Source organism: Zootoca vivipara, chromosome 8 (assembly GCF_963506605.1).
Source record: "Zootoca vivipara chromosome 8, rZooViv1.1, whole genome shotgun sequence".
Lineage (NCBI taxonomy): Eukaryota > Metazoa > Chordata > Lepidosauria > Squamata > Lacertidae > Zootoca > Zootoca vivipara.
In genome coordinates, this window is record NC_083283.1 from 39,289,077 (window position 1) to 39,316,696 (window position 27,620).

The 27,620-nt window shown below is 42.7% G+C and overlaps 1 protein-coding gene across 1 annotated transcript in view; it reads right to left on the bottom strand.

Annotated features, from left to right (window-relative positions):
- SNTG1 (syntrophin gamma 1) overlaps positions 1-27,620 on the bottom strand; it is a 252,930-nt gene that overhangs the window by 78,900 nt on the left and 146,410 nt on the right. Inside the window, exons 8-13 of the mRNA XM_060277843.1 lie at positions 27,188-27,245; positions 25,565-25,608; positions 25,412-25,453; positions 5,829-5,931; positions 4,326-4,408; positions 1,310-1,440 (exon numbers count right to left, since the gene is read on the bottom strand). Coding sequence (XP_060133826.1) covers positions 1,310-1,440; positions 4,326-4,408; positions 5,829-5,931; positions 25,412-25,453; positions 25,565-25,608; positions 27,188-27,245 — 461 coding nt within the window. The remainder of the gene's footprint in view (positions 1-1,309; positions 1,441-4,325; positions 4,409-5,828; positions 5,932-25,411; positions 25,454-25,564; positions 25,609-27,187; positions 27,246-27,620) is intronic.

Here is a 27,620-nt window from a genome sequence, read left to right on the forward strand (position 1 = left end):
AGTTCATTTGAAATCAATCTTCTATCCACTACATCTGGGTCACACTTAAAGTCAGACAAATTTTGATAGAAGGTTGATCTGATTTATTTTTTTAAAGAAAAATTTCAGCACAGGGAATATTATTCTCCGGTTCAGGCTGGGCCAGTGCATTTTGCATTTGTTGTAACAGTCCTTCCACTTTAACACTGTGGAGTGGAGGGTGGGCCACACAAGTTTTTTCATAGGGATTTGCAGGTTGAGAAAAAGAGATTTCTGATTTCCTTGTCCATTAGAAGCCTGCAAATAAGCACATACCTTTACCAATATGAATTTGGCCCATCCCACCCTACCTTCCTTTGTCCAATCAGAGTCAACTAAAAACATTTTCCAGCATAGTGACATAGATCAGAGCAGGAGGGGCAGTTTCACACACCTGGCAGGAGGTTTGGTGCTGTGCAGGTGCCCTGCTGGGACCATAGGTTTGGATACATAGGGGTGCCTTCATCAGGTCAACCTCCACACAGCCTTGCCCTCCCCCGTCTCATTAAGTGACAGAGATGCCACCTCCAGAAAGCTAGGTATACAGTGCCACTACTCCTAATAAAGTATTCCTTGATTAGAGCACAGGAAAACACTGAATAGTTTGCCATGGAGACTCTAGTCCTAGTGTTGAGCCTAACTTCTGAGGAAAAGATCATGGCTGACTGATACTAGGCCTTTTAACAGATTGTTAGTTTCTCTGGGCATGGGGATTTGGATGCAAAATTCCTTCAAGCATTCAGTGTCTCCACATACCTTATAAGGGTTGTGTAGTCATGCAAAAAGTCTCTTAGTTATATTCTTTGCCTCATGCAACTTGAGAAAGAGCTACATTTCCGGCTATAAGTAATCAACATGCTCAGCCTGAGTACCAACAGGTTTTAATTTACTTAGCTAAAATTGGATTTTAACCTACTAAGTCATACTCAATAGCTCTACTCTATGACTTAGGGAAAAAAATCCCATTCTACTTATTATTGCTGAGGGTTTTTTATTTTTCCTTTTGTAAATAGTAAGACTCTCTCTCTCCTTCTGTGATATCTAGAACCTTGGGGAAAGTTGTACCTTAGAGTATTAATTATATTAAGTTTCTAGCACTAACTGTGTTTTACAGCCCCCGCTAAAATAACATATATATTTCCTTATTAGTAAAAAATGTCTGTCTTTCTCTAATGACGGTAAGAAATGATCTGGTGCTTTGAGACCGCCTCTCCTTCTCAGACCCTTCACTTCAAAAATTACAACTGCCATACTCCAGTATATGGAGAAAATATTTCCTTTATCTACTTACCTGCACATATCTGACCCTGGGAGATACTGGGAAAACCGGGAGTGAAGAAGCGGGATTAATCGGAGATCACACCACCTCTTCTCCCACCTAAGCCCTGGAGACGTAGGCCATGAAGAACATGAAAGTGTGTCCTGAAAAATATTTCAAACACCTTTGATGTTTTGGTGTTACCATCAGCAGCTACAATAAACAGTACCTCATTTATATATTACATTACATTTCTCTCCCATCTTTCCACCACAGAGCTTGAGGTGGCTTCATAGTCCTCTTTCTCCCCATTTTATTCTTCAAAACAACCCTGTGAGATAGGCTGTGGTTGGTCCAAAATCACCCAGTGAAAATCTTCTGAACTGGCTAGTTGCAAAATGGTCATCACTACAACAAGTGGGATATGTATAGCAGGAAAGATTTTATTTTGTAAGGTTCTCTGGGAAGGGTAACATTAATCTCTTCCTTCTATACACAGAGAAAACTATATAGTATACCACATCCTGCAGGATGCTCATAAGTGAAGCCATCAAATATAAGAAAGAGGGGGCTAGTTTTATTCAATGGGCACCATATACTCAGAAAGGAGAAAGTGAAGAGGCGTTTCTAGAGACACCAGTGTAATGAGCATTATATCTATATCCTTCCTAAGGACCTCAACTGTTGAGGATAGACCTATCCTAGAATCTGCAATGAACAGAAGGAGGCTGCACCATCGTTAATGCCAATTGAAGTAAAGAAAAAACCCACAATCCATTCATGCAACAAAGCTCTGGCTCACATCACCGATAAAGGGAATAACTCTCATGCCCCTCTATCCAGAAGGTGCTTTTACCTTTCTTCAAGTGTTCATTTCTGTAAGGATTGTGGGATGGTTGCTCACGAGTAACCACACAGGACTCCAACCTGATTATTTACAGGTTTATTGTGCATACTATGTACAGTGAAGAGCAAACAGTTTCATGACTGCCATAGTCACTAGCAGAATCCGGGAGTGCCCCCTTCCGGTTTCTACCCCAGCATAAGAACGTGGACACCCCTAGCCTCCGCCTCCCCTCTTTGCGTTTCATTCCTCTGTGCAATTGGGAGGATGGAAGAAGCATCTCCCTCTCTGAGTCCTCTTGGTTGAGGCAGTGCAAGGGCTCCGAGCCAAAATCCTAGAGCGCTCTCTCCGTGGTGCTGACCGCCTTCCCCTCCTCCCCGCTGGAGGTTTGACTGCTCTCCGAGGTGCTGCTGGAGAGCAGGGACCGGGGATCCCTGTAACCCAATCTCCTGCCTCCCTCCTCCCGTGGACCCCGTGGATGCCCCCTGACAATTTCTTTGGATATTATAGTGGCAAAAGAAATAAACTTGTGGTAAAAAAAACAAGTACAGGATATTCTGACATTTAAAACAACATTTTTCTTTCCAACATTTTGAGGTCATGCAGACATGAAAGGGGGGAAATAATACAAGGGTTGTAAGAAACGCTAATAGTGAAGTATTTCTAGCCTCTGCAGAAGCAAGAAGTGTCAAAATGTTCTTGATGAAATCTTTCTGGCTGGTTCCAGAGACAGGAGACTACAGAATAATGCTGCAACATTTCAGGTGTTTATTTGAGCCTCTGGGTCTGTCAGCACCTATGATGTATTGCTAAGTGATGTTCAAACAAAGCACAAAAAGAGCTTCTTCCATGAGAGTCGGTGCTGATACCTTGTTTTTACAACACACAAACTTACCTTTGTTTCCTATTTGTTTGGCAGTTTTATGAAATCAGACCTTGTTCCGGTTTGGATGTAGTAGTAAAATTGAATTGTCCAGGGGAAAACATAATTAAAATTTAGTGTGGGTTCACTAAGATAATTTGAATTGCAAGCCAAAATAGCGATGAGCAAACACTCCTCCAACCCACATCCAATTTAGAATTAATTTTGATGGGGGAAAGACAGCCAAATAAATGCTGGATGTCCAAAATAAATTATTAGGTCCTGGCATTCTTCTAGTGACATAACACATTGGATGGGTCCCCCACCATCATTTCACTCTGCATTACTTTCTTTAAGAAAGTGACTGTGCTCAGCATCCTATCCAGGTTGTGATGGGGCACAGGTAGGTGGCAATGCCAGTTATAATTCCCAAGAAATTCAGATGCTTCAGAAGCACTGCTCAGCAATGTGGTCAGTCCTTGCTGAACCCACCACCACTGAGGGAACAGGGACACTGGGGGAAACTTACTTTATGCCAGGAGGTTCGTGGCAGATTCCAAGCTCTCTAAGTTTCCAGGTTATTTATGACAAAATCATACTGGGATCCATAGTGTCAGGGACTGTTCTAGCAGTTAACATTCCCTGTCTATCGCAGAAGAGAGGCACCATGGCTCAGGCAGCATTCTAGAGCCCTTACTGCAACCTGAGACAGGATATCAGGGGGAGGGATCCGGGAAAGTGTCCAGCGGGGAGATGCCTCGCTCTTTTAAGTTCATGCCTGACTTGAGACATTCCAAAGCGCGCAAGTGCAAAGGGAGGAGGGCAGGAATCCCATGCTTATTATGCTGGGGGAGGAGCAGACGACAGGCATTGGGAGAATCTTCGTCAGACTGATCAGACATGTATTCTTGATACTGAATCACACTGTAAATATCAGGCACAATAAAAGTCTTAAAGACAGAATGGTTGTGGTACTAGTTTCGGTACTAGTTTCTCAGAAGTAGCCAAAAAAGGACCGTGACACATAGGTTCTTTGTAGAATTTTAATTCCATTTTGGTAAGACTTAAATGAAGCAAAAATAATGGCATATCTAAATCCACTTGTCAGTTGTAGTCTCAATCTGAATTCATTCCATTACTAAACCAGGAGTTAGCATAAAGTTCCCCCACCTATAGCTGCATAATGAGAAAAGTGTTTTTACAGTACACTTTGCTTTTATGGAATCTACCTAATATTGAAACTGGCATATTCCCAGCATGCTCACAGATTGTGCAAACTTTTCAGTTAATAGTCATGTTCAGATTTTTGGCAGCAAGGTAAAAAAAACCACAACATTTCTTACCGTATTATTGGGATGGTAGTTAAGATGTAAACCACTATCACACAGAGGCGATGAAGTACCACTGCTTTGATCACTAGGAATGCCTAATAAAAACATAAATACATACAAAAGTGTATCACAGCTTTCTGAACTACACACACTTCATAATCAAAACTGGCATTGGTTTTGTCATACAGTAGTTACAATTCAGCCACACATAGGGAACAGCTGTTGCCTCTGCCACAGACGGTGTTTCAATGTGTATTGCAGGGATACTAAATGCGTCAGCTCTCAAAAACCATGATGCATATGAAGATCATCAAAGATGACTGAAGGGATGGAGAGTTCTTTGCCATGCAAAGTAATCTTACAGACTTGTGATAACCAGATCTTTTCCCTATTTGAAGAAAAAAAATCTGCATTGCCATCAGGGTACAGATTTATAAATGTGAACACTGTTTTATGATCTGCATTAACTTTTACATTCTATTTCGATATGCTATGGTATTCTATGAAAGTAGAGCCATTTATAAATTCTGAAGTAAATAACTCTGGTGATCCTAGATTACTTCACCACCCCCAAATAGTCTTCTGGCTGTAAAAAAAATTAAGTAGGTGTGCGAATTCTACTGTGTACATGTAGTATTTTTGAAACTTGAAAGGAGTGAATTGTTTTGACAATATCAAATGAATATAAAATATCTTCATTAGTATGAATAAAGGAGAAACTGGTATAATGATAGAAATGAGTACACTTTCAACAAGTTAATCGACATTTGAAAATAAAGAAATATAATGCAACCGGGATTATTTAATGGGTAGGAGGCTATTTGAATTCATTTCAGAAGCTTTTTTTAAAAACAATATTTTCATTTTCTTAATTAAAAGGGTGAGGGGAACCCTGGAGATAATCTTCACAGGGCAACTATAGCACACAGACAGAACCATCTCAGACTATGCACTAGTCCCTACAATTGATTAAAATTATAGAAGGAAGCCAGCTGCCTCCCAATAAGACTAATCAGTTTAAATGGTTGAACAAAAACAAAATACTGATCACTATGGACTCCATTAATCTTCACTTAAGCAGAGCAATCTGTTCAAGCCCATGACTGCAATTTAAAATGAAAAGTCCTCACGACAGATATATTCACTCTCAATTGCCAAGTCAGGGGGGGGGTGCCAATCCTTCTCCAAATCTCTACCATTATGTATTAATCTAGAAATGAAATGCAAATACTCTGGACAAATTATCGTTAAGTCAAAGAACTTTAATAGCACTCAAAGCAAGTAGTAATCAGCTGAGAGCATAACATCACCTCTAAAGCAAAGGTTTAAAATGAACACTCAAAATCAGCTCTGGGGAGAAACTCATACAACTCTCAGCACAAATAAGCAAACAAAAACCAAACGATGATTCACAGAAGTAGGCTTAAAAAGTAGTAATGTGCAGTGGCTCTGAGGCTCCTGTGATAGATTCAGACTTGGGTTTTTTGGATTTTTTTTTAAAGAGTTAATACTTACATGCACAGTCTTCGTTGAGGGGCAATTTGAGAAATGCAGGTGCTCTTTTGAGAAAGGATACAGTTAGGGTCACCTCTTCTCCAGCATTCCGAAGAACCTGGACCTGAGGATTAAAGATGTAGATGTAACACACACATACAAGCCAAAATTACATTCCATCCTTCACACACAATTGCACAGTTGCTTACTGCACAACACAAAAGAAATGAACAATAAAAGCAAACATGCATTTTTAAGCTTTATGGTTATATTCTGGTTTCCTTAAAATTCTTCACCATTTTTTTCAATCCCTTCTCTTGTTTTACAAAAGGACTTCAGTGCACAGAGGTTTGAGGTAAGCATTTTGGTAAAAGTTGGGACTGAGTCTGAGATCTAGCAAAAGATCTAGCTGAGCCTTATATCTCAAGGGACTGTGAAACCTGCAGATGGCCAGATATTGGAACTATCACCAAGCAGAACACATAACCCTCCCACCTGTGAGCAGAACTGCCTCTCTTATGAGAAAACTGACTTTGGTGCAAAATCCAGCGAGAGAAGGGAATTCTGTGGATGCCAAAGTGGATGAACCCATGGAGCTGTACAGTCAATCCCCCTTCAACCAGTAGATTCATGAGGTTCTGAAAAGTGCTTGCCTGGCCAGGCTAAACCTTGTACAGTTGTGATCATTCTAGAACATGCTTACTTCCAGGAGGAAGGAATGACGTTCCATTAAAATTGTGCAAGAGGGGCTTGGATAATATCATTTCCCCTCTGATCATAAAAGCATGCCACGAGCAGTCGTCTTCTCCCTTTCTGCCTGGAACAAGGCAGCCTCATTGGATAATTCAGTATGAAGACATCCCATATCAAAAATATAGCGCTTGGGTAACTAGACCTTTCTAGTCTCACAGAAAAAAAGTGACAGCGTCTCTAGTAAATAAATGCATATTGGTGGAATCTGTCTGTTTAAAGATTTTGCCTCTCACTTTGGACTAAAAAAAAACCCCTTGCATTTTTCCTCGGTGATTTAAAAGAAATGTGTGCTTCCCCTTCTCTTCTGTTACATGAATTACCCAGAGTCACTTCATCCAGATTATCAAAACTGTTCTCACTAGTGTAACAGCCAGACCGTCTATCAATAACTGAATTGTCTGTCCCTGTGCTGCTCTCACAGATATGAGCAAATGTTCCACAGTAATCTGACACAGTGGAAGTCATGTAGACTTTGCTGAGCATCCCTTTCCGAAAGTGGGACACACTTGATCACAGAAAATATCAAAGATGATGCTACTTAGAAGGTTGTAGCGAGCAATGCACTACTGAAAGAAAAAGGTAGGGAAAAAAGGTATCACCAGCAACATGCAGAAATTTAAGATAAGACACCTATCTCACAAATGTAAGATGTACGTAAATGTTAAAATAGGTATCCAAAACTGATCTTCAATTTGTACTGTTAATAATCTTGCTATCTCAGGTCCATTGAAAATGGTCACCGTGTCCTTCAGTTTACAATATTAAAACTGCCCTATTCTAACCCAACACTTTAAACATTTTTGCTGCTGAATATATGCATTCACATTCTACTTCATACATCTGCTAAAGCATACAGTTGCCAGCAAAAGCTTGTTGCTCACTAATCAAACAGTCTCTTTAAAAGTATACCACAGTACCGGTAATGTTTACTTTTGCTGCTACAGCCCTTAAAAATATACTGCTTCACCATGTTGGTGCATATGGTGAAGAAAGGGACATGGATGGTGTTTTTTGAAAAAGTCTGGTTGATGGAATACACACCACTTTGTGTTTAAATAGTGGGTTTCAGAACACAGGAACCTTTTAGACTCCTAGGAATCATGACCTTGGAGTCTAGCAGTGACCAGAACACCAAACCAGGGGCTAAAGTGTCACTGGCAAAATCAGAGTTTACTTTTGTAAAACTATGGGTTGCTAGTTGGATGGGGAGAATGTGATGTGGACAACATCCAAAAAAATCAAATTGCCGAATTACAACTTATCACCAAACTTCAAACCATGGAGAGACGTGGTCTGAACAGAGACATTGGATTCTTATCTCATTATACATGATAAAGCTACTTTTGGCCATCTCATCCCTTGCTTTTTCCTGTAAGACCAATTGCAGTCAACAGTCGTCAACAGGTTTACCACACCTATCAGCCAATCACCCATTCCCACCACCCTTCTGAGTAATACCCCTCCCCACCCTCCCACTATATATAAGGGTCTGGTGACTTCTGTTTCAATGTATCTGCATGCACACGAAAGCTCATACAAAGAACAAACTTAGCTGGTCTCTAAGGTGCTACTGGACTATATATATATATATATATATATATATATATATATATATATATATATATACTGTGTCAGACCAACACGGCTACCTACCTGAATCAAAAAAATATATCAAGTTACATGCAGGTTTTAATCCACATTAAGCTCCTACTATGGGAAGGAGTTATGGTGGTCCCAGGAATATCTAGGGTAAATGTCTTGGTCTATACTACTGACAGAAAGGTGCCCTTTGGCCCTGCAGAAGATCTGACCACTCCCCTTCCTCAGGCACGGTGCTAGGGCTTTTTGCACCCTAAGCAAAATACTTTCTGGCGCCCCCCGGGCGCATGCGTCATGACACCTGCAGAGCTTTGCGTGGGGAGTGGGAGGCTGAGGCCGCCTCAACTGAACAGCTGAGAGGTGCAGCGAGGTGGCCCCAGGCTCACGCTCCCCCTGTGCACCTCTGGAGCTTTGCGCCTGGAGTGCGAGCTTGGGGCCACTTCGCCGCGCCTCTCAGCTGTTCAGTTGAGGCGGCCCCAGGCTGCCGCTCCCTGCGCAAAGCTCCGGAGGCGTGCAAGGATCGCTGGGAGCGCGAGCCTGGGGGCGGGGCTGCCTCCTCCCGCTCTCTGCTCCACTGCAGCCTGCAAGACCCTGCTGATCATGCTTGTTGGCGGGCCCTGTTCGCCCTTCTGCCGCTGCCACGTCTCTGCCACTCCCCGCGCACCTCCAGAACTTCTCGCCGGGAGCGCGAGCCTGGGGCCGCCTCACCCGCCTTTCAGCTGTTCAGAGGAGGCGGCCCCAGGCCCGCACTCCCCGCACGCCTCCAGATAGCAGCCTGAGGCAGCACCGGCGGGCGTTGGTGGGCGTTGGGCAGCCTGGTCAGCGCCCCCTCCATTTTGGCGCCCTAGGCCATAGCCTAGTTTGCCTTAATGGAAGCGCCCGGGCTGCCCTTCCTCTACTTCCTCTTTATTCTCTCCCTTTTGCAACAGACTTCATTTCTATCTTCTGGCAACATGTGGTTAAGATACTGAGAGACAAACTGGCATGACATTCCTCAAATATCTTAAAACACTGGAGCCACATATTTCAAGCAGCTCTTTAATATTCTAAATGCCATGCCCTCCAAAACTGCTCCATATATTTTTAATAATTTAAATTTTAAATCACAATCAAAGTAGACCTTTATGAGCTGATTTAAATGTGGGATGCATTTGTTACTGAAATTTGGTTAGAGGGACCTCAGAGAATTCACAAAAATAAGAATAAAAGCTTAATAAATAAAAGACTAGAAATGTTACTATAGCTTTTTCAATATTTCTTCTAAATACTGCTAGACATCATTAATAAATGTCAGCCAGAGATGCAGTGCTCTAATCAGACATCTTACTTTACAGTATTTGTATTCTCAGGTCATCCACTATGACAGAAAGCTCTGAATTGCTGAACACTCTATAGAGATTCCTCCATATCCCTCGGAGTTGCAATAGTAGTTTATTAAAAGTATTTTCAGACATGGCAGAAGACACAAAGCACTATGAATACAGTAGTCTAATTTCACATGTGTTATGCAAGATACATTGTGCTTCAGCTCCTTAGAACTCAGTAATCTTATTTATTCTGAGCAGCCTTTTGTCTAACTCCAACAGCAAAAAGGATGGGGATGGTTATTCAGAAACTGCTTGGGTGAACATGAAAACACGGTGGTTGAAAATTGACAGAAAGGGCTGAGACTGAGCTTTGTAATGTAACATAAAAAAGGGAGGTATATTTTGTCCTAATGTTGTGGCCCAGTTCATACATATATGGGATTTATGCAGTGGATGAGTGAAGGCAGCAAGACTTTTGAGCAAATCGGTCACGTGCAACTTCTCTCTGCATTTCTTTTGGGGAAGGGGAATTGGAATTGCAATCACAAATGCCGCACCTGAGCCACTTCTCAGCCAGATGTGAAATACTTTTGCCTCCTCAGAAACATGAACCTATATTGGGTCGCCAGCCCTACTCTACACAGCCGGCTTTATAAGAATGTCAATAAAATGTGGAATAAGGGAGAGGGAAGTGCCTGTGAGCTGGACTCATTATGTATTGCTAATCTAGAGAGAAGAATTTTCAGATGGGTATTTCAAACACGGTCCCACACTGAACAGCTCTGTGTCAGTGACTAAACTGTGTCCACAATGCCAGATGTGGGGAACTTTTGGCTCTCCAGATGTTGCTAAACAACAACTCATATCTGCTCCAAAAGCATGGTCAATGGCCAGCGATGATGGAAGTTGTTATTCAGGACACCTCCATCCTATGTACAACAGAAAAGGGTTTGTGCTGTTGTTGTTTTGGCCACTGGTTCCAGATTTTATAGGAAACATCCAAAGAATGGCTTAAGCCACGGGTGTCAAACACAAGGCCCGGGGGCCAAATCCGGCCCGCCAGACCTCATCATGTGGCTCGCCGAGCGCCCCAGCCAGCGCGCCCCAGCAGCGGGACCTTGCTGCTGAAGTGCCGTGCTGACAAAGCGCCGACAAACAGCTGGGGCCGGGGGGGGGGGGTAGAAAGGCGGTCGGAGCAGCGCTGCACGGAGAGTCCCAAGCCTCTGCGACGCAGCAGTGCTCTGTAGCACTTTGAATCCTCCTCCTCCTGCCACGGCTCGGCACCTGGAAACGGCTGCTGCTGCTGCTGAAGCACAGACAAAGCACCCAGCAGCGCTGCGTGGAGGAGGATTCAAAGTGCTACAGAGCACTGCTGCGTCCCAGAGGCTCGGGACTCTCCGCACGGTGCTGCCGGGCACCGACCCGGCAAGCCGCCTCCTCCTCCTCCTCCTTTTGCCTCACCTCCTCCTCCTCCTGCCATGGCTCAGCCTCACGAACATGCAACTCTGAGGCTTTACGCACTTCTCCTAAAACGGACACCCGCTGCCTCACGCTGCACAGGAAATGCTTTTTGCCCCTGGGTCCCTTCGCGCTCTTTTCTGGCGCTGAATCAAGGCGGCGACCCCCCCCCCCCTTCGCTTTCTTTCTTCCTCTCTCTCGTTCTTATTCTTTCTTTCCCTCTACTTCCTTCCTTCTTTCTCCCTTTCCGTCTTCTCTCCCTCTTTCGTTTTCTTTCCTTCTTTATTCCCTTCCTTATTTCCTACTCTTCTTTCTCTCCCCTCTTTCCTTCCTTCCTTCCTTCCTTCCTTCCTTCCTTCCTCCCTCCCTCCCTCCCTCCCTCCCTCCCTCCCCTCCCCTCCCTCTCCTCAGAAACATAGGATGCTGCTTTATACTTCTGGCCCTTAAACCCTGGAACCAGGAGAGCAGCTTCAGTGAGTCAACCTCAGCCAGTCCCTTTGGTGAAGGGTGGTGGCTCACTGGCAGAACATCTGTCCTGCATGCAGAAGGACCCCAGCATCTCCAGGTACTAGTAGCTCTGCAAAGGTCCTGCATAAAACCCTAGCGAGCCTCCACCACCCAGTGCAGTTACCAAAAATCATTTTTCAATATATTGTACAATAATTGTACATTTGAATATCTACTTGCCATTATTCTGACTATGTTTCTGCTTTCAGAGCTAGTTATTACTTACATTATTACAAAAAAACAGTAATAATTGAATGCAGTGACAATAATTTATGATAATAAAGAGTGGACACATAGTCCTACAGATACAACCGGCCCTTTGAGGGTGACCAAACTGCTGATGCGGCCCCCGATGAATTTGAGTTTGACACCCCTGGCTTAAGCTCTCAAAATATTTTTCTTTTATTTCTTTCAATAGCAGACTTCCATCCTCTATCCCAAACTCCCCTCATGGAATGGGCAGGGCTGGCATGGTTGATTATGCAACCCCTTTGGAGTAATGAAACTGGTTTCCTTATTCTTTGTATCTGACCTACGTGTGATCACACTTGAAAAATGAGCCTCGGTACATGTTACTGAACACACAGTGATGCTGGGCACACTCTTTTTAATATAGGATTTGTTAGACAGATTTATTTCTATTACCCAGCTTTATTTATAAATCACCCTTGAAAAATAATTTTAAATTCAGTTTTGCATACTAAAAATATTCTTAGCAAAAGAAAGGTAACTAAATGGATAGAAGAAAATCTTTTAAAGAACTTGAATGAACTTTTGCAAGCTTTCCCCCCTACTAGCTGAGCTCTCCAGAACCTTGACAGTGGCATAAAACAAAATCCTTTGACAAATCTGTTTTTGAAGTAATGCTTTTGATCAATACTTGCAGCTCTCTCAGCTTAGTACGTAGGCTGCTCTGCCTCCAATCTCTGTTGAGAAAGATATTTTTGTACTGCAGCAAATGCTTTCTCTGACAAAATTAGTCTTGTCACCTGCAAACCATGTGAAAACTTCCTTTCTTCCCTGCTTCAGCCCATCCACATAATGATAGCCTTTCATACACAGATGAATAATTGCACTGCATCTGTGAGACGTAACTTGTAAAACCTCTGAATGTAGTTTTTGCTTTCTCCCATACACTTTTTTTTGCGATCTTCCATGCCACTGATTTAACAATACAGTGTCCCATCCCTATTTTACAAAATCTGAAACCTATACTAAAATATTAAGCTCCCAACAATAGGAATAGATAGGCAATGGAATAATGTCCTACATAATAGTTCAGCTTCCCCCTTCCCCCTGAAATTATCTTTCATGGGCAGTGCAAACTGAAGTTAAGCAGGCTAGACACAACCTACAGGCCTTAATTTTTCTACTCCATACCTTAAAAAAATATAATATACACAACAATATTTTTTTTAAGAAACAGGTGTTAAGCCTGATTTAAGATTAGTATCCAGCACAGGTTACACACTCCATTGTTTAAAATTGCATCTTCCCCAACCTGGTGCCCTGCAGATGTTTTCTTCAACTACAACATTAATCAGCTCCAGCTGGTTTGGCCATTGGCTCCAGGGTATCAAATATTGGTTTATAGCAGGCATCCCTAAACTGCGGCCCTCCAGATGTTTTGGTCTACAACTCCCATGATCTCTAGCTAACAGGACCAATGGTCAGGGATGATGGGAAGTGTAGTCCAAAACATCTGGAGGGCCGAAGTTTGGGGATGCCTGGTTTATAGGATACCTGCAGCTACTGAATCTTCTGTCATCTAATCTGTTCTTCCTCAGAAGCTTCTTGTGTCTCTATCTTAGTCTCTAGACCTGAACTGAAAATAAGAGCTTGCCCTTGGGAGCTCTTTCTCATATTTGGATGACAGGAAACAGCCTTATACCAAGAACCCATTGGTCCACCGAGCTCAGTATTTTCTGCTCTGACTTGGCAGTGAGTCTCAGGTGTTTCAGGTAGGTTTATGTTCCCCAGGCCTACCTTGGAAATACCAAGGATTGAACATGGGACCTTCTGCCTGTAAAAGTTGTGCTAGGCTATTGAGCTATAGCCCATCCCCACAGAGAGCTTTATAGATTTTTCTAAAAACAAAGGGCTCCCCTATTTTCTGCAAATACTTTGAGCAAGTGAGATGATTTTACACCTGTAGGTTGATTAACAACTCTAAAATGAAAAAAAAATACTGGGCCAGCATTCTAGCAGTGTGCTGAAAAAAATGAAAGCAACTAGATTAAATTGTTCAGGGTGTTCACTGATGAGCGTAACGGTGATGGCTTGAATGCATTGGAAACGATAATGCTTATCACAATTCATCTTTAATTTTGTCCCATTGCAGCTTTTACTTCACTTCCATTTCATATTCCTAATTAGGCAATAATCCCAGAGAAATCCATTCTTGCCAATGGTTAATTGACATTCAGAGTGCAACTTCTATTTCTATTATAGCCATGGTTTTTATAGCTGTAAATATCTGAATGGCACTTTCTCCCTTGGACACGAATCTGCAATATCAACAACAAAAGAAAAACTAACATGATATTTAAGGTGTCACTGGCCTCGTTCGCAAGTCAAGCTATGTCAAGCTATGGCTTAGGGCAAACATGCAAGTGTGCAACCTTTGGAAAAGGAGATCACAGCTGCTTTGATCCTCCCCAATTGTTCTGCTGCTAGTCTGCACTGATTTTAGCATAGAACTCAGGTCCATGATTTAGCTCTCCTGGGCAAACCACCAACTGTAAACCATAGGACAAGTTTTCGTTGCAGCTCAAGTTAACCTGGAAAGAGCTAAAGAACAAGCCTGGGCTTGCCAATCTCCCTTCTGGAAGCACCAGAAACTTGTCTGGAAGAGCAAAGTGAAACACAAGATCACAGTTGTGTGGAAATTCTGTTGCGTGTTCAGACCCAGAGACCTCCCCCCTAAATAAAAACACATTTTACTCAAATTTTAGTTTTGGTTTTTGGCAGAATTTAGGCCACAACTTTATTGATTACAGAAAGGTGAGTGGTTGCATAGGCTTTGATTCGACTAGCTCCCTACACTCTTGCAAGTAGCACTGACCCAGAGCTCCATCATAGGTCCAAGGGTGAACACCTGAGACAGGTGAAAAGCCTGGGAACAGACTCTGTTCACTCACCAAATTCTCCCCTGGACTCAGGCATGGGCAAAATCCCCTCTTGGCTGTTGACCAAACCAAGTTGAGTCCCTGGATTTCTTTAACTGAATACCCTTCACATAGGGATGGCAAGACCGTTCTCCCATCCCTATCCCATGAACCAGTGCTTATCCGCAACCTTACAAGTTGTGACAATTTGCTATGCGGCAGGCGAAACCCAAATAGCAACAGCCAATCAGCCAAGTGGGGAAAATGCCTGCCGTGCCCCTGTCCCAACGAAAGACAACACAACGGCATAGCAAGGTCAATTGCAAAATTGCCCTAAAATTAGGGAGAGGTGGGAGGGTGTTCCGATGCACAAGCTGAAAGAGGAAGCTCTGGGACACGTGCATGGGTATATATAGGTCCCTCAATCTGTTTAGACTGCACCCCATTGACCAAATTAAACCCAGCAATGAGGGACCTACCAATCGGGTGTTGTGACTATCCAATATACCCACCCACAACCAGGAGGTCAGTCTCCAGGTCTCACCGCAACACATGCCCTCTTTTAGGGAGGACACGATTTTTGAACAGGCCATAACTAAATAGTATTGAAAAACAGAATCTCTTTTATTTGCTGTTAAGAGATGAAACTAAAAAGCTGCTAAACAAGTTTATGCAGAATGAGCAGCTTAGGGGAACAGAGATAAGAGGAAGCATCCTCTAAAGCAACATCCAAAGAAATGTAAGAAGAGAGATTTGGAGAGGGGAGCCCTCATGCTTAGAATGAGTGTGTGTGTGTCCGTGTGTGTGTGTGTATGGTACTATTGGTGCTCTTAGGATCCTCTGAGGATGAGAAGTGGTGAATAACAAAGAAGATGGTACTGAACATCTGTGGAAACTGGGTCACAAGGAAAACAGATTGTTGCCTACCTTACAAAACTACCACCTTACAAAACTACCACCAGCTTTCCTTTTTCATGCCACTCAGAAGGGAATAGGTCAAATATTTTTCCAATCATAGCTGACATTAAATGATAAAACAGTGAGAAAAGAAAATTGCCAAGTATCTATTTTCACTCTTCCACACAATTACAATTTGACCCTTCCTTTCAAAAGCCCCCCCCCACCAAAACCTTTGAGAAAATAGGTACTTAGCAATACAGTTCAGAAAAACCATTATTAAAGTACGTCTTGTTTACAATACACTATTAGGTCAATCATAATTTGGTCATTTAGTTGCTGGTAATTATTATAATTTGCTTATTGACATGAATTAGTGGGTGGAAAACTGCAGTTGGTACCAATCTTGCAACAGTCACACAATACTGGCATTAGCTTTGCTCAGATAATATCCCACCCCCACTACTTTTGGAATTACGCTCAAGGTGAAATCAGAGGTTGACATCATACTTAGGCACTCTGTTGACAAACACACCTATGGCTGTGAAAAAATGATAGGCTGAATAAGGAGACTGAGTGCACATTTGAAAACAGGAGTTTTCTGCTACTCACTGCAATGCCTACAGGGTGCAACAGCCCATAGAGTACATTCAGGAAGATCTGGGGCTTCACAAGACTTTACCGGGCCTTGCAATTGCTGAGGCAGCCCAAAATCTAGAGCTACATGTGGAAGGGAGCATATTCCTATGTTGTCTAGGTAACACATTCTCTCTTCCAGATAACAGCAGACAATGAATCTTCTACAGCACAGGACAAAGGAGAATGTGCTTCTGGCTAAGGAGTGTACTTCCTTTCTTAACACACTTGAACAGTGACAGTTTTATTGTCTACCCAGAAAGTACATTGCCATAACAGAAGTGTTCCACCTAGTTACCTGAGCATCTTCTTCACTGCATGGTCACAGAGTGGTCACAGAATGGCATGATACTTCCATGGCTACATGACCACAGGCTAGCTAGGATCAGGCAGCAAGGGAGATGATAACATGATGCCAGAGGAGAAGGAAAATGATAGTCATCAAAGGAGGTGACATGCTTTGGGGGGGGGGATTTTGCCCCAAAGGTTTTTGCTAGTGATCATTTGGCTCAGCCTTCATTTTGTGATCCCAGAGTGTTCTGCAGCATAATGGGTTACATCCAACTAAGTTTTACTCAAGTAGACGTATGCAAATTACTAGACCCAAGTTAGCTGTGTTCATTAATTTCAATGTGTCTACTCTGAGTTGCAGTATTGGCTACAAATCAGTTAAAACAAGTACAGACAGGAAAAAAACAGTGTTTAGAAGTTCAGTCGTACAGGAACCTAGAACTGAACTGATAACAATTATAATGCATTTTCATACCCTCCAACATTTCTCTGATGAAAATAGGGACGTCCCATTCAATAATGATAATTTTGCTATTTATACCCCACACATCTGACTGCATTGCCTCATCTCTCTGGGCAGATTCCAACATATATAAAAACATAATTAAACATTAAAAAAAACCCTTCCATATACAGGATTGCCTTCAGATGGCTCGGGAGTCTAATAACTCCATACCCTCCAACATTTCTCCAATGAAAATAAGGACATCCTAAGGAAAAGTGGGACATTCCAGGATCAAATTAGAAACTGAGATGGCATCTCTAAATCAGGGACATCCCTGGAAAATAGGGACAATCAGAGGGTCTGCAATTTTATCATTTTCCATATAATACAAATACAAAATGTATATATTTATCTATACTGGTGGTTAGTATGTGGATATGTTAAATTTCCAATATGTTATCTAAGTCTGGCACACACAACAGATGGTGTTTGTACATGCATAGATATTAATTCACTTATTACTTATCAGGGGTGTGTGATTCAGCTCATTCAAGACTTGCCCAGATGCAGCTGAAACTTTAAAAATGTGGGATCCTTTTGGTTTAAGAGTAAAGTGGACCAGTAGTACCCTCCACCCCTCTCACCTTCTCTCTCTCCCCACCTCTCTCTGGGCTGGCTCTGCCTCATAGCTTGACAAGAGACACATGCCCTTTTCTAGGCTTTGGAGGTATGAAAGAATGCATGCCTCTGAATCCCAATTGTTGGGAATCACAAGTCAGTAAGAGTGCTATTCTGCTCAGGTCCAGTTTTGTGCTTCTCATAGGCATCTGGTTGGCCACTGTGAGAACAGGGTGCTGGACTAGATGGGCCACTGGCCTGATCCAGCAGGCTCTTGTGTTCTTAAGAGCCTTGGAGTCAGAGCCATCCAGTACTGGATGTGGCCCATCTAGTCTACTGGAAGTGGCCCAAACAAAGGGCTTTTAGAAACAGGTTTTGAGAACTTAGCCAGTGAGTGAAGAAAGGCCAAACCTGTCCAAACCTATTTATTTTGTTCTTCTTATGCTATTTCTGTGGGTATCAGTTTTTCACTCATATTTTACAAAAGCGACTAGCTAGAGTGGTTGGTTAAATGCTTCCTTGGAAAAGACCTATTTTAGGACTTCGTCTCCAGGATTGCTTGTCTCAAAAATAGGCCAGTGGCAGCAATTAAAGGCCAAACTAGGCACAATGAATTTCATTTTACTACTTAGCAGCTCCTAAAGGACTGCCTTGCTGACTGGAGGGGGGGGTGCTCTGGGAGATGGCCCTAACCATTTCCTTCCATGCTCCTTCTGAAATCTAAATCCACTTCCCTCAGGAAGCAAAACCCTATTGTTATCTCCACAGGGAGGGGAAAAACCTTTACCAAAGTCTGTTTTTGGTAAACCATATGCTATCAGTGCTCCCAGCTACGTACGTGACACCACAGATTTTCTGAGGAAAATACAATATTTGAACAATCTTCCTAACAATACTATACTAGCCACTATGGATGTGGAATCTCTATATACCAACATCCCACACAATGATGGTTTACAAGCCATAAGGAACACCATTTCAGATAAAACCACAGCGGACTTTGCTACCAAACTCTGCCACTTTGTCCTTACCCACAACCACTTCAAATTTGGTGATGACCTGTTCCTCCAGATCAGCGGCACAGCCATGGGCACCCGCATGGCCCCACAGTATGCCAACATCTTCATGGCAGATTTAGAACAACGTTTCCTTAACTCCTACCCACTCAAACCTCTCCTGTACCTGCGATACATTGACGATATTTTTATTATCTGGACACATGGACAACAGACCCTGGAAACCTTCCACCAGACATTCAATGACTTTCACCCCACCATCAACCTAACAATGAACCAATCTATGCAAGAAATACATTTTTTGGACACTACTATAAAAATACAGGATGGACGTATAGACACCACCTTATACAGAAAACCAACTGACCGACAAACATATCTACATGCTTCTAGCTACCATCCCAAACATACCAAACAATCCATCGTATACAGCCAGGCCTTACGTTACAACCGCATCTGTTCCAACTCTACAGACAGAGAATCTCACCTAAGAGATCTACAGCAAACCTTTTTAGAACTAAAATATCCACCTGATGAAGTTAAACAACAGATCAACAGAGCCAGACAGATACCTAGAGAGAACCTGCTGCAAGACAGACCCAAAAAAGAAAATAACAGAACACCACTAGTCATCACATACAGCTCCCAAGCTAAAACAGTACAACGCATCATCAGAGATCTACAGCCTCTCCTGGACAATGACCGCTCCCTTTCTCAAGCTCTGGGAGGAAGACCTTTCATTGCCTACAGACAGCCACCCAATCTTAAACAACTCCTCACCCACAATAATACAACCACCAGACTTAACATGGACACTGGTACCAGAGCCTGCAATAAACCCAGATGCCAACTTTGCTGCCACATACACCCAGACAACACCATTACTGGCCCCAACAACATCCAACATACCATCTCAGGACTATTTAATTGCTCATCCTCTAACATTGTGTATGCCATCAAATGCCAACAGTGCCCTTCAGCTCTCTATATTGGACAAACAGGCCAAACCCTACGCCAAAGGATAAATGGACATAAATCTGACATCAGGAACCAGAAGACAGAAAAACCAGTAGGAGAACACTTCAATCTCCCAGGACATTCTATACAAGATCTCAAAGTAGCTGTCTTACTACAAAAGAATTTCAGAAATAAACTGGAAAGAGAAGTTGCTGAATTGCAACTTATCACCAAGCTCAAAACCATGGAGGGACCTGGTTTGAACAGAGATATCGGGTTCTTATCTCATTATACATGATAAGCGATCTTCAGCCATCTCAACCCTTGCTTTTTCATGCAAAACCATTTGCAGTCGTTTGCGGTCATCAACAGCTATCAGTCAGTCAATCACCCATTTCCACCACCCTTCTGAGTGATCCCCCCTCCCCATCCCCACCCCTCCCCACCCCTTCTCTACATAAGTGCCTGGAAACTTCCATTTCACTGTATCTGAAGAAGTGTGCATGCACACGAAAGCTCATACCAAAATAAAAACTTAGTTGGTCTTTAAGGTGCTACTGAAGGAATTTTTTTATGTTAAATTGATGGCAGGGTAAAACTACATTGCACAATTTACAGGAGATAAGTCTCTTTTTAAAAAAATAATTAAAGATTGTTTCACATACCCTCCAACATTTCTCCGATGAAAATAAGAACGTCCCATTATTTACTAATAATGTTACTATTTATACTCCACACATCTGACTGGGTTGATCCAACCTCCTGGGCAGATTCCAACATATATAAAACATAATAAAACATTGAACATTTAAAAAACCCTTCCTTATACAGGATTGCCTTCAGACAGCTTGGGGGTTAGGTAACTCCAAAGCCTCCAACATTTCTCTCATGGAAACAAGGACATCCTAATAAAAGTGGGAAATTCCGGGATCAAATCAGAAACTGGGACAGCTTCTCTAAACCAGGGATGCCCCTGGAAAATAGGGACAATTGGAGGATCTGGGTGAAGGCAGCAGAACACCACTTCCACAATATTCAGCCTCATGGGGCTTGAGACCAGTTAACTTAGTGTGTTACCTTTCCCCACAGAAGCCTACTTGAAGGCTTCCATCTGTGTGACTTGCACTTTTACAAGTGCCACACAGTGTCTGTTCCGCATTTGCCAGGGGTTTGCCAAGTGCAGCACCTGCACTTTGGAATACGCTGCCTAATGGCGTTAGGCAGGCACCCTCACAATACTGTTTCAGACACCTGCATTTGAGGTGAGCTCCCATTGTTTGGTCCCTGCTCCTGCCAACCTAGTAGTTCGAAAGCACGTCAAAGTGCAAGTAGATAAATAGGTACTGCTACAGCGGGAAGGTAAACGGCGTTTCTGTGCGCTGCTCTGGTTCACCAGAAGCGGCTTAGTCATGCTGGCCACATGACCCGGAAGCTGTACGTCGGCTCCCTCAGCCAGTAAAGTGAGATGAGTGCCGCAACCCCAGAGTCGTCCACGACTGGACCTGATGGTTAGGGGTCCCTTTACCTTTTTAATAACTTATTTCAGCAGGACCACCCAGATATATAATTTAGTTACCTATACCTGTTTTAAAAGTTTTAATGATTTTATCTTTGTATATATATTTTTGTGTGTGTGTGCATGTTTATATATAGACATACATACAGACACTACGGTTTTATGTATATTTGTTTTTAACAGGACACTGGATTTTCAGCTGTGTTTTATCTCCAATTTCATTTGTGCACCACTTTCTTCTTGTTGTTTTCTCAAGCAGTTTATAAATCTTCTAAATAAATGGTAAAGCAAACGAAACCCCAATAAAATCCTAATAATAATAACAACAACAACACAATTAGCTGACATCAAGTCTGATTTGGCCCTAAGAAACAGCCTTTGCCTATAAGCAGTGCTTCCCCCCCCCCCTAAAAAATGTTTAGGGGTACTCTCATTTTCCTGTTCATATTGAAATACTGCCCCTCAGTGATGCCAAACTTAGATTCACAAAATGTTTAGGGGTATGCGTACCCCTGCATCCCCCCAGAAAAAAAGCACTGCCTATAAGTAAATATACTGTGGAGATGTGGACTGAGGGTCCTATCTAAATGTGACAAGAAGTTTCAAGGTATTAGAATGTTTTTTTAAAAAAAATGAAAAGAAGTCCACAAAACTTTGCATTTGATACTAATACAGCACATTAAAATACACAGCATATTTTTGCACTGCCATCAATTTAACAGACTTGGGGAAAGTTCATATTCTGTGAAAACAACAGCTTGTGAAGCACTCCAAACAACAGCACCTTCCATTGTAACATACACTCATTAGATACGGGCCAAAGCTCTCTTGGACAGGGAAATTAAGACAGAGAGGCAATGATATGACCTGCCTTTGCATGCATCAAATATCTGTTTGAAGCAGATTTATAATTAGGTTTTTGTTTATTTTTCTTTCATGCACTTTTCTTTGAACTCACAAACAGCAGAGCTTCAGGATAATACATGAAAGGGAGAAAAAATGTGTTTGTTTCCCAGGAAGGAGGTGGCTATGGCCACAGGCCAGCCTGTCTGTTGAGTCGCATGGTGCTTGTCTCAGGCACCAAGGAAGGTGGGAGTCGAGAAGTGACATGAACTCAATGTGGGAGGAAAAACATTTGTGGATCGGTATAGCTTAAAAAAGATTTAAAACATTGCTGGTATGTGTGTGTGTGTGTGTGTGTGTGTGTGTGTGTGTGTGTGTAATTCTATCCCTTCATGATTGAGCCACACAACAAGATCTATCACAGCCTCTTTCAGCCCAGATACCTGAGATCTTTCTAACTGTAGATAATAACGAATGAATATGGTCCTTCTACAGAGAAATAATGGTTCTGTCACCACATCCTCTCCTTCTACCACCACTTTTAAAATTCCCAGATTTGATATATAAATATAACTAACTGGGGAAATGTCTTGCAACAATATTAGGGGAGTAACTAGAAACAACTTATCTCCCCACACGCCCAAGGCCAGGCCAGCCTGAGGAACCAGGTGCACAGGAAAGACAGACGGCTTGCTTCTATAGGAGGGTAAGATGTGATGGTCAGGCAACAGGAAAGGGACCACAAGCAGTGACTCATGGAGGAATGCCAAAGCAAGGTTTCCCCATTGGGAAGATGAGATGGGAAATGGAGAAATCCAGCCTATTCAGTGCCTGACCTAAACAGACATCCAATCCCCCACGGGATTCATGGGACAGTTTATTCCATTTCCCCAATGTTTTCCTAACTGTTATTTTCTGCGTTATATTTAAGCTTCGACAATACTCAGACCAAGTTTAGCACTCATTTCTGTGTTCTTTGCAAATGATTCCCCCCCCCCCGGAAGCCAATAACATTGAAATGAGCTGTCAGGGGATTGCTGCGGCTACTCCCGAGTAAACACGCTCCAGTCCGTTCTGTCTTTAACGGTTTTATTGTGCATAGTATTTACAGTGCAGAGATAGCAGAAATCAGGACCTCCTAGTCACTTGCAGAATCCGGCAATGGTGCTCTTCTGCATAAAAGCTTGGGAACCCCGAAATGCCGCCCTCTAACCTTGCGTTTGGGCGCGCGTCTCAATTCGGGCGACGGAAGCGGTTGTGCTCTCTCTCCTGCTTGTTGGCTGGAGTGGTGCAGGGGCTCTGATACATCGCTGAGCCTTGCCTCCTCCACTCCGCTCCCATCCTCATTTCCTCCCCCTGACCCACTGCTGCTGCTCTCGCTGGGCGAAATGCTGGTCAGGATGATGGGGGGAGGCTCCCTGTAGGGAGTCCCCCTGACATGAGCACTAAAATATATTCTGCTATACTTCCAGAAGTGGTTTCTTGTGTTGCATGAAAGTTCAGTTTAACAGTTAAGGATACACCATGAGAATTGAATAAACTGCCATGTGAATGCAGCCAATGAAGAGCAAATGGGTCACTCAATGGATCCCAATTGATTTGGGGGTGAGCCTCTTTTTACTCACCCCTAAGCAGGCCTCTGCAACGTATACATACCAGATGTGGCAGGGCAGAAGCAGCAAGTGATGGGAATCTGGGGCCAGGCACAGAGGTGAACAATTTGATGCCCACAGATTAGAGATGCCAGATGGGGGAGTGGGCATTTGGGCTGTGTAGGACATGAGCTCTGTAGCTCTGTAAGATAGAGCAGGAATAGCTGCATAGTTGAAAACAGAAGAGGGAAGAATAGCTCCAGGATCTGATAAGCATCACAGTGGAGGAGTGGAGGTCTCAATCAAAATATTCTGCCTAGGATGTCCTGTTCCTTGAATATTGCCACAGTCCTTTTTACTGAAGTGCCCCTCTCAATTTTCTAAAGACGTTTCTCAGTCCAGTCATTACTGATTCATTTATATCTGCTTTGTTTCGATTGCTGCAGGAGAATAGTCATCTATAAAAGTATCCAGTCATGTATTACAGAGGGTTGAACTAGATGATCCTCAGGGTCCATTCCAACTCTACCATTCTATGATTCTGTGGCTGAAGGTTTGCAAACAAGTACCCACTTTACATCCCTGCCTAAGGTTTTGGTTAAGCATTTGTCAGGTGCTAAAATATAAGCATGGCTGGCGGTGCAAAATATTACTGAAAAGAAATATTAATTCTAGAAAGCATAATCAGGTTAACAAGGGTTCTGGCATAATTTCACAATCATTTCATATCTTGCTTCATTGACTCTGAACACAAAACAATGACATACTAGCATAGCTGTATGGCACTGCACTCAAAAATACAACCAAACCTTTTCCTGAAGCCCCAATATCTCATTTTGCTCCCACAGAGAGATTTTCTGCATTAGCTTAACTACTGACTAAAGTAATCTGATCACTGCTGGAACACCAAGGCTCGAAGACACAGTAAATAAAAATCTCAGTTTTAGTATACAGAAGCCTAGCAAAAGATTAAGCTGCTTTTGCAAACAAATCAGACTCTGAAAGTTGATGAGCCATAGATGAAATAAGCACAAAACTAAAAAGGAAGTATAGCTCCAAGAAATGGGATTAGGAAAATAACTTAATTCGTTATTGAACCTCATATAATGCAATATACAATTAAAAAGAAAAGAGTTTCTTGAGGAAATCAGTAGCTCCTTTACATTACTGTTTGATGCACAATTTTCTAAGAGTCTATAACTCTTCTTTTTAAAAGAGCTATAATTCTCTTGAATTTACATCTTCAAAGCATTCTTAAATCACTCAACTATGCAAGACACCTTATCTTTTAGAGCGGAGCTGGGGAACCTGTAGCCCTCCAGATGTGGCTAGACTACAACTCCCATCATATCTGACTATTGGTCATGCTGGCTGGCACTCATGGGAGTCGTAGAGCAGAAACATCTCGATGGCCACAGGTTCCACAGACCAAACTGGGTGGCAATTGTGTGAACAGCTTTGAAAAAGGAAATAGGATGTGTGAGAGAGCCCAGTCTAAATTGAGACCTTGTAGGGGTGGGGGAGGAGATTTAACTATTTACGCCATGCTACAGTCCCAATCCAGATTTGCCATACCCACACACGAATTTGCACTGGGGTAAATGCTTCTACTGGCACCTCAACTATACTGAGCTGTTCATATAAAGGGGTTCCACTGTAGACATCTGTGCTAAACGTGTTGGTGCATGATGTTGGGGGTGGGCCCAGTACCCTGACCCTCACGTCTCCATGTATACACAAGAACTTTCCACACATCTGGTATGTACAGGGAGCTCTACTTAAGCAGACATAATAGTATTCCTTAAAGGAGGTACACACAGCACACCAGAAATAAAGGACCTACAAATCCTAAGAAAGCAGAGGCTCCCTTAGGCTGTAACACAACTGAGGTCAGTAAACCATTTCTATGGTGAAGTTACAATACTCAAAGGTTAGATCATTTAGCAATCTTGGATCATTTATCTACTTACAGAGCATAATGATGAACACTGTGAGAGAAGTGCAGCTATGCTGACTTATATTAAGAACCGCAATGGTTTTTAGAAAAGGAGTATAAGCTCACCACTTCTTCATGCCTGCATTTTCTTACATTAATTCCATTAATCTGTTGAGTTTTAAAAAAAGAAAAGACAATTTTGAGCATTGGCTTCACTTAGGTTAGAATTCACATTATACTTGGGACTAAAACCTGGCAAAAGTGAATGGGTTTGCCTACCTGTAGAATTGCATCTCCTATGAACAGCAAGCCTGAGAGTTCCGCTAAAAAGAAAGAGAAATAAATGAAAGATGTGCTTTTCATTTCAACCTTTCCTCTATATTTTTCCATTAGCTGCATCAATGGAGCAGGATGTTGAGCAGGACAATGAGAAATAGGTGACAAAAGAAAACAAATTCATGCCAGGTTTCATATTTCACATTTACATAAATAATTAATATTTTCTGAAAGTATTATTGGGGAAATTTATTTCTCCTTTTGCATCTAGGACATGTTTCTAGTCTTGAACCCTGAAAATGTAAAGAACAGCTGCAGCTCTTGTTTCTAAATACAGTATCAGGATTCAAGGCTGCAGTGGATCTTGTGATCTGAGTGACATTTTGTAGGGTTTCTGCTAGAGATTTCTTGTCGCGGTCACTTGCCATCCAGTTTCTGTGCTTTAAAAAATCTGCACAAAATACACTGAAATATAAATCTCTGATCTCAAACTAAACATTTTAAATGCATGTTTTGTTTTGTTTCTTGAGCTAAGAAGCATCACAATTCTCAGAGAAGTATAAACTTAGATGGACAGCTATGTTCCAATCTGCACATTAGTCTGTGATGTGCATTCAGCCTCATAGTGCTCTACCTCATAGCTCTAGCCAAAGAAGGGAACTGCTATGGAATTTGCTCTTGCTGGCCACAACTTGACTGAAACCTAATTGGATACATATGAGTGCACCCTACGCTTCTGGGGTGTTTTGTTGTGCAGATGTCGCTCCATGAAAACAGAAGCTTCTCATTCATTTTGGGAATGCTTGGCACACTGCATGCGCACCACAGCTACAATCATCTGTGCTGTACATATTAAAAGGTTCAGGGACAATAATTAGGCTTGTATCGAAGAGGGTTTTAAAGCACATGAGGCTAAAATTCACAAAGGAAATTCTATTTTACTTTAAATGTGCAAAGTGTGAGGAAGGGTTGCAGGCCCAGTGCTCCCCACATCTGCCTTGTGTCTCCAACATTTACACATGCGGCAGGAAGAGAGCCCTGTCTGAAATCCTGGATGGCCACTTCCTGTTACTGTAAGCAATCAGGGGCAGAGGAAGGGGTGTGGCGGGGGCGGGCCGCCCTGGGTGTTACTGCTGAGGGGGTGACAAAATGCTGCGTGCCACTCACCACAGGGCCTGCAGCATGTCCGAGCCACACATCTCTCCTGGGAGTGTCACAGTGGCTTGGGCACTCACAGGCTACCGCTGCCCCAAACGGTCCGCCCACCGCTGCCCCCCTCCCAGCTGTAGGGCGACTGAGTGGGAGGAGGCAGGCAGACTCCTTGGAGGCCCCATGGAGCGTCCTGCCCTGGCTTGCCCTACCCCCGTGAGTGGCTGGTCCTGCAACTCAGGCGCCCAATCGGCTTGCTCTGCCACTGTAAACAATACCAAACTAGATGAACCAATGGATTTGACCCGACATGAAGCAGTTTCATAAATTCCTAAAAAATATCCTGCCATGCACATTCATGGTCCAGATTTCAATTTTTCCCTTAAATATTCAGTTATTCCTCTCCCGCCTGAAATGTATAAATCTAGTGATGCTGTGCTGAATCCCCTGAGCAAAGAGCCTGGCATGCATACTTACCTCGTTGTTCTTTTGAAATTTTGGAAACAACCACTGGAATATTATGCTCCGCTCCGCCCTATGAGATGAAAATAACCACATTTTACTAAACCTGTTGTCAGTTTATAAATATTATTACATTTCTTTGAAGTTTTTACTTCATTTTAAGTTTGTTTTCTTCAAAGGGGTAAAGATTTTCTGTTTCACAATTCTGCTTAATAATGGGCATATGAATGCAATCAGCTCCATTGTTAGGGGGGGGGGGGAGTCTGTTGGAAGGATCAGCAGACCGGGCTGTGAACAGAACAATGTGGAACTGTTGACAAAAGAAAGCAAACTCACTGCAGGTTCCCCCAGATTCTCCAGAGATTACCATATGCCTGAGCCCACTTTATAATAAGAAAAATAGGCCCAGTTCTGAAACAGTAGCCATGCTGCGATCATTTTGTCGTGC